General features: G+C 36.6%; 1 protein-coding gene across 1 annotated transcript; it reads right to left on the bottom strand.

Moving 5' to 3' along the window:
* Nucleotides 1-6,223: 6,223 nt before the first annotated feature.
* On the bottom strand, nucleotides 6,224-7,516 carry LOC107062312 (zinc finger MYM-type protein 1-like). Its single transcript, XM_015312826.1, has one exon. The coding sequence runs from the start codon at nucleotides 7,514-7,516 to the stop codon at nucleotides 6,224-6,226; it is 1,293 nt and encodes a 430-aa protein (XP_015168312.1).
* Between the last annotated feature and the right edge of the window lie 5,187 nt (nucleotides 7,517-12,703).

The following is a 12,703-nucleotide window of genomic DNA, read 5'->3' as shown; positions in this document are numbered from 1 at the left end:
AAGGAGAAGACTAGTTTTGGAAATAAATAAATTAAAAGAAAATTGTGGTTTGTAGTGGCGCCATGTAGGCGGGCCTAAGGTTCTCTTTATATATATATGATATATGATTAATGTTAGTCTTGAATTTATTGTTACCTATTATTTTTTTTCTCTCCCCGATCTTATCGAACTATTTGTTATTGTTATTTTTTTTTTTAGTATAATATTTTTATTTTTCATTCATACTTAAATTTTGATATATTTTACATAAGTTGAAAATAATCTTTCAAAAATATTTTATATTTTACATAAGTTGAGAATAATCTTTCAAAAATATTTTTTCTATTTATATCATATAAGAATACGATCGTGTGTATACCTGACACCATCAGACCCTATTTAAGATTTCACTAAATATGATATTGTCTTTGATTTAAGATTAAGAAAGTTTATTGTCTCATTCAAGAAACAATAGAATTTAAATAACGGATGAGGTATTATAGTATATTGTTGAGCAATTTAAACAAAGTTGAAATAAACTTAGATATATGATTTTTTACACCTTTCCTGTCCATATTTCAAGTAATCTAAAACTATCACGCCAATTAGGAGCATAAGAATCTATATGCTTTGCACTCAAAGTGATGTATATATACACATACAGAATTGCATGAAGTCTAATTAACTAACTTGTTTCTAATTGTATGACAAATTTAACAGACTCCTAACTAACCTAATTAAGTAACTAATCACTATGAATATTTGATTAGTACAGTGCAAATAATCTCATCCTCAAGATTGTAGCATGTTGCTTTGGTGAAGATGTCTTCAATTGTGAATTTGAGGAGATGTGATGGAGTGCAATCAGTTCTTTTCGAAGTTTGTCCCTAACAAAATGACAATCCACTTCTATGGTAATGTGGACTGTTGCTTGGCTATTATAAAACACATGTATAGATAAAGAACATTGCATTGTTAATTCATCTAGTAATCCCTCAAACCATACTAGTTCTCCCACCACTTGTCTCACAACTCTATATTATGCCTTTGAAGATGACAGAGATATATATTGTGGCTTGTTTCTTGGACTTCCATCTAATGAAACTATTAGCCATAAGCACCAGACATCCACCTAGACCTCCTTGAATCAGGACAAGTTGCCCAATCTAAGTTACAATAAGTTGATATTAAATTCAGGCTTTTTTGAAATGAAAATTTCCAATGTAGAATCTTGTTTCTGATACCTAAGGACACGATAAACAACCATCAAATATGGTTCTCTAGGCGTCTGCATGAATTGGCTAAGATGTTAAACACTATAGGCTATACTCATACTTGTGTTTGTGAAAAAATTAAGTTTTTCAACTACCTTTCTATAGTGAGTGGGGTCTGATAGTAGCTTGCCATTTATAGCCTTAAGTTTCTCAGTGGAATCAAGAAGTGATGTAGAGACCTTGTAATTCATGAAGCCATACTCTTTTAGGAGATCAGTAGTAAATTTCTTCTAGGAGATGAGAATATCATCTTGTCTGCACAATAATTCTAACCCCAGAAAATAGGAGTATAAATTTCCAGATCTTTTATCTTAAAAATATCATGCAGAAACGCCTATAGGGAAGTGATTTCTTCTAATTCGGTACCAGTCCAGATCACATACTCAACACATACAACATAGATAGCAACAAATACCCGGAAGCACCCCTTCTTTGTATAAAACAATGAGTAGTCGTTGTTAAAGTGTGTGTATCCTTTTGAACAAAGGTTGCAGGCTAGCTTATCATACCATTGCTTGCTAGGTTGTTTTAGACTATACAATGACTTGTTTAGTTTACAAATCATGATGTCATTATCCCCCATAAGTCATTGTGGAAATTCCATGTACACCTCCTAATACAAATCACCATAGTAGAAAACATTATTCACAGTTAGTTGATAAAAGCCTCATCCTTTCTTTGCAATTAGGAAAATTAAAATCCTAACAACAATCATTTTGGATACAGGCGAGAATGTCTCTGTATAATCTATACGAGTCTATTGAGTATATCCTTTTACAACCAACCTAACTTTGATACTTTCTACACTCCCATCTGCGCTTAAGTTTGTACACCCACTTATATCCAATAACATTTTTTCCCTTAGGTAGAGGTACCCGTTCCTATAGGTCATTTGTGTACAAGGCTTTAAATTCTTGTGTCAGTGTCATTTGTCAAAAAGGATTTAAGATTGCTTCTTCACAAGAATCAGGTTCACACATTCATATAAAATGGTCTTCAATAACTGCTGGCTATCAAATCACAAGTTGGTAAGCAAACATGGTCATGATTGAATATGAATGAAGGGAGGGAATGTTGTGGATTAAGGGTGATAGATGTAGGTGTAGGGGAATGCAAGTTAGGTAAAGTGTAGTTGTATTCTTTCAAATAGTTGGCGGTATGAAGTGGCCGAGTTGTCCTCATAGGTGCAGGTGACGGTGGGAAACATGTGTGTTAGGACTAGGCAAGGATGGTACATGGTTAGATGATTGTGGATGTGCATTTGAATCCAATGTATGTTCATCAATATTATTGGTTACTTGGTTAGTAGTAACTTCATAAAATGTGTTTGTTTCAAACAATTCATCATTAACAAAAGTGTTTGTTGTACCACGCATATAAAACAATTTATCCAAATGATAAATAAGTAATTTCAAGACATAATTGAATTTGGAACCATCAGGAGCAATAACAAAAGGAAAAACAGCTTCGTGAAAAACAACATATCTAAATACATGAGATCTCTTAGTAGTTTGATGTGGTACCTTATAGCCTTTTTTGTTGAAAGGGTATCCAACAAAATGTGTGGTGTTGCCCTTGATTCAAATTTGTCTTTGTGGGCATTCAAAATGGTAGGAAAACAAAGGCATCCAATATCTCATAGGCAATTTTGATTGGAAAAGAAGTACCCTTGTTGTTTTCAAGAGATATTTGCGTTTCATTTCTATCACATCATTATGTTAAGGTGTATAAGGGCATGATCTTTGGTTTGAAATTGGTATTCTATGAGATATGAAGGCTTCCATGACTTGCAGTGCATTACTTTTGCATATGATGAATTGTGTCCAAGTGGATCTACTATGGTAATCCACCATTGTCAAGAAATACTTGTAATCATCATGTAACACCTCGGAAAATGGTAGGTTAAACTAAAGCCTAAACGTGAGGGTAAACGTCATGAAATGGGGTTTAGAAGGGTCAAAGCCAAGAGGCAAGTGCCAAGGCAAAGGGGCCAAACCAAAAGCCAAAGGCCAAGGCTGCCCCTAGCGAAGGCACACTGCCTCACCTTTCACGAGGGGGACCATGGCTCGTGAAGGGGGCTCGTGAAGATTACTTGGCCATGGAAAATGGCCACCCAAAAATCCTAGCTACTGCCTCAACTTCCACGGCCATCACCATGCCCTGTGGTCATGATCACGGCTCGTGGGAGGCCTCGTGGAGTTTCCTTAGGCATGGAGCAAATGGTCCCAAGTGGCAAGGCCACTGCCTCAAGGACCACGAGAGGGATCACAGCTCGTAGAGCCTCTCGTGGCAAAGCCTTGGACTCGTGATTCTCATGCCACCTAAATGTAGCTACTGCCCCAACCTTCACGAGGGGGACCATGGGTCGTGGTCCACACCATGGCTCTTGAAGGTGGGATGTGGTCCCTGACGGGGGCACTTAAGTAAGGGTCAATTAAGTCATTTCCTTTTTAGTCCAATTAAAATGGGGGTGTTTTGGGTATTTGTAGGGTTGCTATATAAGTTGTTTTTAAGTCAAATTTCACAAGACTAAGTCATTATTCACAAACACCCAAATAATATCAAAAATTCCCTCTTCTCTCAATATTTATCTCTATAAACACAAGGAAGAAGAAATGAGACATTGAAGTTAGGGTTTGTGGATTCCAAAGGTTCTTCCCCAAATTTCTTGAAGTTTCTTAGTCAAGGTATGGATTCTTTTCATCCTTGGGTAGCTATCACCCAAAGAGACCCTTCAAACTATGTTTTTAAGATTTCAAATCCCCCAAATCTGGGGTTTTCAATCTATAACATAGGTCATGGGTCTCCCTCCAAAACGTTTTCAATTGTTCATTTATGGTTGATTATGGTTGGTTATGATGAATTATGGTTGAATTAATGGAGTATTGATATTTTATGATGAAAATCACCCTTGGACCCATTATTTCCCCTTCTTTCTAAATTGTGAACTATATATGGCTTGATTGATGATGAGAACTTGACAATTGATTAAGTTTTTGAATCATGATATCCATCTATCTAATGTGTTAATTCTAGAAGTTAGGGTTGATCTTGATTCATATCCTTGAAGGTCAACTTGTTAGGGTTTATACATGTTGATGAGGATTGTATATGAATATGTGATTCACTTAGATATAGTGATGATCCTATTACTATTGTGTAATTGTGGTATTGATGCAAGATCCTTTTTCCCTATACCCCTACCCTTACACTTTATTATGTATGAAGTATGTATGTATGTTATGATAAGCTTGTGGTGTTGATTGAAGGGTTATTCTCATGAAACAAGATGAATGTTATGTGAAAGGTTTACTCACATGTTGATGATTCTAAGGTTGAAAGGACATTCTCACCTAATGAATCTATGAGCTATTATGATGTATGTTGGTTTGAGTGCCTAGTGCATTCTCTCATGAACACGAACTTAAGTAAAGACTAAATATGAATTCTAAAGGGAATTATGCTTAGCACCGAGTAGATATGAGTATGAGATGGGTTCCTTCACGCTAGTAGTTGGGTTCCTAATATGGTTATCTCATGAGATGGAAACCTCCACGTTAGTAGTTAGGGTTTCTAGAAGCAATATCCTTATCCCATAACTATGTGCCCATATAGGTCTTTAGCTGGTGGATCCACCTAAAAGCTAATATGTACGTTCTACCTTAAGCAAGTAGGACACCTCTTTTCAGTGTGGGGGGTAGAACACCGGATTCCATGTAGCTCATATGGTCTATGTCGGTTAATGTTATTTTTCCTATATGATATGAATATGAACTATGATAAGAACATGAACTTTAATTATGACTTCTTAAGAGGTACTACTTAGTATAAGTGGGGGATATGGGACTTCACTTATGCATTGCACAAGTAGACTTTAAGAGGGGTTTTGGTGAGGTTCTTTTATGTTATGAAGACTTATGGATTATGTATGAAAGATATGTATGGATGTTAAGGTTGACTTTACTTGTTACAAATTATGAACAATAATAACTCATTACTTATGTATGTTGGTTATGGACGAGACAAAAGTAAGATATGTATGTTGTTGATATCTTAAATGTGATACTTAGCATTTGATATAGGGTTATGGGACCTTACCTTTGCATTGCACTAGTATGGCTTTGGGGTGCTTATATGTTGGTTTGACTTATGTTTCTTCATAAATGTGCATAATGACTTTTAGACTTGATAATGGCATGATTTCAACTAAATGTCCCTTTTATGCATGTTTTAAGGATTTTGTGTATGGCTTCCATACTTAGTACATTATTTGTGCTAACCCATATTTTCTACATTTACTATGAGTGTAGGTTCCGGTGTTGAGACACACTTCTTCTTTCAAGTGAAGCTTGGGTTGACCAGTGGCGGAGCCAGGATTTTCGCCAAGGGTGTTCATACTTTAGGACAAGTAAAAATAAACCTTGCTAGTCAGATTATAAAGATTGGCTTCAAAATAGTCATGTCTCAATATCAAATTAACCAACTATTCAAAATGAAAATTCTTAAAACAGAAACTTACAAAATATCAATGAATAAACTAAGGAAGATGAAGTAGGACAAATATATTGACGGATAGTTTCATATACACCAAAATATGTAAATTGTAAAGTGGTAACTACAATTGCACTCGACGACACTTCATCTCTTGAAATGTTTTCATAATACACTCATTAGAAACATCTTTAAATACTTTTTTCTCTACATAAGGAACTATGCAACCATCTAAGAATTCATCATCCATTCGATTTCGCAAGTCATTCTTGATAATCTTCATTGCCGAAAAAGCTCTTTCAACTGTAGCAGTGGCAACATGTAGAAGCAAAACAAACTTCACTAAAAGAAATACGAAAGAATAGGTTAAATGCTTCTTTGTCTCAACCAACTTTCTTGAAAGTTCTCCAAGTCCACCTAAATTGGAGAACCTTTCATCAATATCACGGACATCAATAATGTAATTAACAAGTTGATTCTCAAGAGCTCTCATAGTTGGACCCATCAAAATCATCAGGATATAATTCAGCCATTCTCATTATCTTCTTTATGTCAAAACTAGAAAATGAATCAATTGGATTCAAGCAAGATACTCCATTAAGCAAATCACTTGTCACCTCATTGAAACGATCATTAAGTTCTTGTAGTTGCCAATCAATGATTTTATAAAACACATCCACACGATAATGATGCAAAGTAGTACAAATAACTGCTTTATGTCGTGATCTCCCAAAATTAGCATATGGATCATCAAAATTGGGTAATGAAATGCCATGCTTGATACAAAATGCTTCTACCTTTTCTTTAAGTGAATCCCATCCCAATATTTTTTTAAAGAGAGGATCCCATTCATTATCTCTTAAAGCTTGCAACCTTCTCTTTGCTACCTTTACAAGAATCATGGCATTTGCAATGTCTTGCTCCTTTTTATGTAATGAAACATTAAGATCATTTGTGATTCCTAAAACATCTGTCATCAAATGCAACAAGAAAATAGTCTCAAACATTTGACAACTTCTGAGAAATCCCGATGCGCTTGCTCTTTCTTCCAAAGTACTTGCATTTTCAACAAGAGTATCAAGTACATCAACAATAGAGTCAAAGCTACTAATAAAGTTTCCAAATGACTTGTAGTGAGATCCCCAACGAGTATCACCGGCTTTAACAAGACCAAGTTCTTGATTCAACCCTCTACCCGTTTCTAGTTCACCCATATCCAATGCCATTTGAAGATGCTTTTTTTGAGATTCTCGAAAATTATTCACACGTTTAAAAGAAGCTCCCAACACATTCAAAATATTTGAAATTAATAATACAAGTTCACCTACTTGAACACACTTTTTAGAAACCGCAACAAGAGTCAATTGAAGTTGATGAGCAAAACAATTAACAGAATGAGCCGATCTACTTTCTTGTCTAATTAATGTTTTAAGACCACCTAGCTCACCTTGCATATTACTTGCCCCATCGTAACATTGCCCACGTACATTAGATAAAGTCAAAAAATGGTGAGCAAGTACATCTACAATTGCTTTCTTTAGAGATAAAGAACTAGTATCTTTAATGTGAACAAGTCCAATAAATGCCTCCATCACAAACCCCATTTTGTCAACATATCTTAGACAAGTAGCCATTTGATCTTTGCGTGACATATCTTTAGATTCATCAACCAATAAAGCAAAGTAGTCACTATTTATATCCTCTATTATTGCCTTAACTGTTTCAATCTTACACGCAATCACAATATCTTTTTGGATGTCATGAGAAGTCATTTTATTATTTTTTGGAGCTTTTTCTAACACAAAAGGTTTAATTGCATCACATCTAGCAGCTAACCAAGAAAGAACTTCAAGAAAATTACCCTTGTTCAATGACGATTCGCTCTCGTCATGACCACAAAATGCAAAACCTTGATCCAAGAGAAGTCTTACCACATCGATTGAAGCGTTTAACCGAATCCGATATTCATGCTTACTTTATCATCCAACTTGTAAAATGCGGCTTGAATGGATTGTTGTTCTCGCATGAGATCTTCACACTTTCTTTTGGATTGATTATGAACGCTATTCGGTAGACCAATATGTGTAGCAAAGCTATCCTTTCTATGCCAATTTGTAAATCCCTTAGTCAAAAATACATTACCACCACCTTGATTAATGTTTTCTCCTTGAAACAAATAACAAGGTAAACAATAAGCAGCATCCACACTAATACTGTATTCCAACCAATCACGATATTCATCAAACCACGTATAAACAAAACGACGTGATGTTCCAAAAAATTAAGTTTGAGGAAAATGATGATTTTGAGGTTGACAAGGACCTTTAATGATATATGCCCTCCTTATCTCATCAGGAAGGTTTGGATGATAATTCAAAATTGGAGTTCTTTCAGCCGGATCAGCCTTTAAATCATTTACATCAAATTCTTGTCTTTGGGAAGAGTGAGATGATATTTCTATTTGGTTGACATTTTCATCTCGGCGTAGTTGATTTTGATTTTGAGGCGCCAAACTTGTTTTGGGTACTCTAAAAAAATATTTCTCCAAACTCATTGAACACCAAACTGAAATAGTAGTCAAGTTCAAGTATACCAAATTTATTAAAAATCATCCACAATACACCAAATAGTTGATCGATACTCAAATAAATAAAGTAACTTTTAACATAAAAATTAAGATATTCAAGTCTTTCAACACTTGATTAGAAAAAACTGAACTAAAGGAAAAAAAGAATTAAGAAATACCTTTTCACACTTCAATGGCGGTTGAGGAAGAAATATACAATGATTAAAGCTTCTAATTTCTTCAAACTTGCAAATATGTATGAACGTTGAGAAGAGAGAAAGGTAAAGAGTAAAGTTGTAAAGGGTTTTTGGGAGAAGAAGAAGTCAAAAAACTAAAAGGAAAAAGACAACTATGAATCTATTCTTTTTTAAATTAAGAAAAGTAAAAAATAGACCTTTTATTTCCTTTTGTTTTTCTTAACTTAAAAAAGGTAACTTTTGTACTTTTTCTTAAGAGAAAAACGGAACAAATATTAAATAAATGAAATGTTCAAGCCTGGGATCGAACCCAGGCTGAGTTTTGCCTTTTCTAAGAGAACAAACGGAATAATGAAAAAATTGAAAGAAAACGCCAACACTTGGGCTCGAACCTGGAACGCTGAGGCATCTTTGCACAACCTTAACCGCTGGGCTGTCAACCTTTATTGTGTCAAGGTTGTTCAACAGTTAGTATATATCCAAAAAAATTGATATTTAGTATATATATTCGTAAAATTTTTCCAACGAAGGTTGTTCATCTGACCACCCTCGCCATGTCATAGCTCCGCCCCTGGGGTTGACTATTCCCTAGGCTTGGTGAGTCCTCAAGATTCGAGGACAGGACATTATCCATTTTAGCTTCTATTGTACTTTATATGTTTGAGACTCTATTGATGTAAAAGGGCATTTGACCCTATTTGTATTCTCTATTGTACTATATGGTGATTGAGACAAGGTTTAGATTCTTATTTTCGTTATGAAAAAGAAGTTGACTTTGATTGTAAAAGTTTTTAATTTTTTCCGCATTATGCTATGACTTTATCTTTATGATTATGCTAAGGGCTTGTATGTGACCCCTTCGGCGTCAAGTACATCGTGTTACGTCTAGGGTGTACCCCTGGTTCGTGACAAACTTAGTATCAGAGCACAAGGTTTAGAATGATTCTAGGATGATGTCTTATGAACCACGTCTAGTAGAGTCTTGTTCATGAGTGTGAAGCGCGCCACACTTATGAATGAGAGGCTATAAAATGCTTAGGAAATTTCACTTCTTTCATTACTCTTTAGTCGTGCATTAGAGTTTTAACTCTATGAATTCCTTTTCCTAACCCTTTTCTTGTGCATATAGGATATGACTACAAGAAGGGCGACCGCAAGAAGGATGGAAGAGGAGATTGTGAATGAGGGAGTTCCTCCCCAAGGCCCTCAAGGGTCTCAAGTTCCTCAAGCTCCTAATGATGAGGGGGCTATGTCAAATGTGGAAATAACGATGACTCTCCAAACATTGACTCATGCTTTAACAACTTAAGTCACTAGGGATGCTAGAGTTCAAGTGAACCCCAATGTGAGTACAACCGTTTCAAGGATAAAGGATTTCACAAGAATGAATCCCCCTATGTTATATGGCTCCAAAGTGGATGAAGACCCACAAGGGTTTATTGATAAAGTGTTTAAGGTGCTTGATGCTATGAGAGTGTCTCCACAAGAGAAGGCGGAACTAGCCGCCTACCAATTGAAGGACGTGGTTCAAGTTTGGTATGAGCAATGGAAGGATGAGAGACCCGTAAGAGCGGGCCCGGTAGATTGGGGATGGTTCAACTCAGCCTTCCTTGATAGTTTTTTCCCCTAGAATTGAGGGAGCAAAAGATGCAAGAATTCATCAACCTTCACCAAGGAGGTATGAGTGTGAAAGAGTATAGCCTTAGGTTCACCCAATTGTCTAAGTATGCTCCAACCTTAGTGGCAGACTCTAGGGCCAAGATGAATAAATTTGTTATGGGGATATCCAACTTGGAAGTCAATGAATGTCGTTCGGCAATGCTCATCCCAAGTATGAATATTTCACGTCTTATGGTTCATGACGAACAAATTAGGGAACAAAAGCTCAAGCAAGTGAATAGAGAAGTGAAGAGGACAAGGACCGATGATGGGAATTCTTCCAAAGGCAAATTTGAGGTTCAAGGTAAACCAAGGTTTAAGAGAAGGTTTTCCAACCAAGGCTCTTCTAGTGCTCCAAAAGGTCAATAAAGATAGGGTGTCTAACCCTAAGCCACAAGGAGGTAATAGTGGTAGCTCTTATGTTGAAAGACCTAGTAGTGCAAAGTGCGGCAAAAATCATGATGTCAAGTGCTTAGTTGGCACGGATGGTTGATTTAGTTATGGGAAGAGCGACCATATGAAGAGATATTGTCCCATGCTAAGGGCTCAAGGAAGAGAGGGCAATCAAGTCCCTCATAGTGGTTTAAATTCCGATGCTCCCAATAAGAACCGCTTATATGCTCTTCAATCCAGATGTGACCAAGAGAGTTCCCTGTACGTGGTAATGGGTATGTTGCAAGTCTTTCCATTGATGTTTATGCATTATTAGATCCCGGTGCCACTTTCTCATTTGTATGGGGATATCCAACTTGGAAGTCAATGAATGTCGTTTGGCAATGCTCATCCCAAGTATGAATATTTCACGTCTTATGGTTCATGACGAACAAATTAGGGAACAAAAGCTCAAGCAAGTGAATAGAGAAATGAAGAGGACAAAGACCGATGATGGGAATTCTTCCAAAGGTAAATTTGAGGTTCAAGGTAAACCAAGGTTTAAGAGAAGGTTTTTCCAACCAAGGCTCTTCTAGTGCTCCAAAGGTCAATAAAGATAGGGTGTCTAACCCTAAGCCACAAGGAGGTAATAGTGGTAGCTTTTATGTTGAAAGACCTAGTTGTGCAAAGTGCGGCAAAAAATCATGATGTCAAGTGCTTAGTTGGCACGGATGGTTGATTTAGTTATGGGAAGAGCGACCATATGAAGAGATATTGTCCCATGCTAAGGGCTCAAGAAAGAGAGGGCAATCAAGTCCCTCCTAGTGGTTTAAATTCCGATGCTCCCTAGAAGAACCACTTATATGCTCTTCAATCCCGATGTGACCAAGAGAGTTCCCTGTACGTGGTAATGGGTATGTTGCAAGTATTTTCCATTGATGTTTATGCATTATTAAACCTCGGTTCCACTTTCTCATTTGTTACACCTTTTGTAGCAATGAAATTTGAAGTGCTCCCCGAAGAGTTACTAGAACCTTTTTCGGTGTCTAGCCCGATTGGTGACTCAGTAGTGACAAAAAGGGTCTATAGGAGTTGTCATATTTCTTGGTCTTATAGAGTCACTTTGGTTGATTTGGTAGAATTAGACATGTTTGATTTTGATATAATTTTGGGCATGGATTGATTGCATGCATGTTATGCTTCAATAGATTGTAGGACCCGGGTGGTCAAATTTCAATTTCCAAAAGAGCCAATTTTAGAGTGGAAAAAGGGGAATTCTATTCCTAGATGTCAATTTGTTTCATGTCTAAAAGCTAGGAAAATGATCTCCAAGGGGTGCATGTATAATATTGTTAGGGTTAGGGATGTTGAGTCCAAGGTCCCTTCTTTAGAGTCGGTCCCCGTGGTGATTAAGTTTCTGGAAGTCTTTCCCGATGACTTGCCCGACATTCCTCCCGAATGGGAAATAGACTTTGGCATTGATCTTTTGCCGGATACTCAACCCATATCCATCCCTCCTTATAGAATGGCTCCGGCCGAATTAAAAGAGTTGAAGGAACAACTCAAGGACTTGTTAGACAAAAGTTTTATTCAACCAAGCATCTTTCCATGGGGTGCTCCGGTATTGTTCGTAAAGAAGAAAGATGGGTCCCTTAGGATGTGTATAGACTATCGCCAATTGAACAAAATGACTATAAAGAATAAGTATCCTCTCCCTAGAATTGGCGATTTGTTTGATCAACTTCAAGGGACCAACTATTTCTCCAAAATAGATCTTCGTTCGGGTTGCCATCAACTAAGGGTAAGAGGGGTTGACATTCCCAATACGACCTTTAGGACCCGGTACGGTCACTACGAATTTGTGGTTATGTCTTTTGGGTCAACAAATACCCCGATGACATTCATGGACCTTATGAATATGGTGTTTAGGCAATATCTTGATTCGTGTTTGATCATTTTTATTGACGATATTTTGATCTATTCAAGAAGTGAGGGTGAACATATAGATCATTTGAGGATCGTATTGCAAGTCCTTAAAAAAAACCCCAATTGTATGCAAAGTTTAGCAAGTGTGGGTTTTGGCTAAGGTCGGTTGCTTTCCTTGGTCATTTGTGTCAAGCATGGGTATCGAGGTAGATCCTAAGAAGACAGATGCGATCAAGAGT

This window comes from Solanum tuberosum, unplaced genomic scaffold, assembly GCF_000226075.1.
Source record: "Solanum tuberosum cultivar DM 1-3 516 R44 unplaced genomic scaffold, SolTub_3.0 scf00217, whole genome shotgun sequence".
Lineage (NCBI taxonomy): Eukaryota > Viridiplantae > Streptophyta > Magnoliopsida > Solanales > Solanaceae > Solanum > Solanum tuberosum.
Note: the sequence above shows the minus strand (reverse complement) of the source record. Positions and strands in the feature narration are given on the sequence as shown.

Bases quoted from the DNA above. Each gene is read 5' to 3' on its own strand.
- LOC107062312 (XM_015312826.1), bottom strand. From the start codon at position 7,516: ATGACTTCTCATGACATCCAAAAAGATATTGTGATTGCGTGTAAGATT.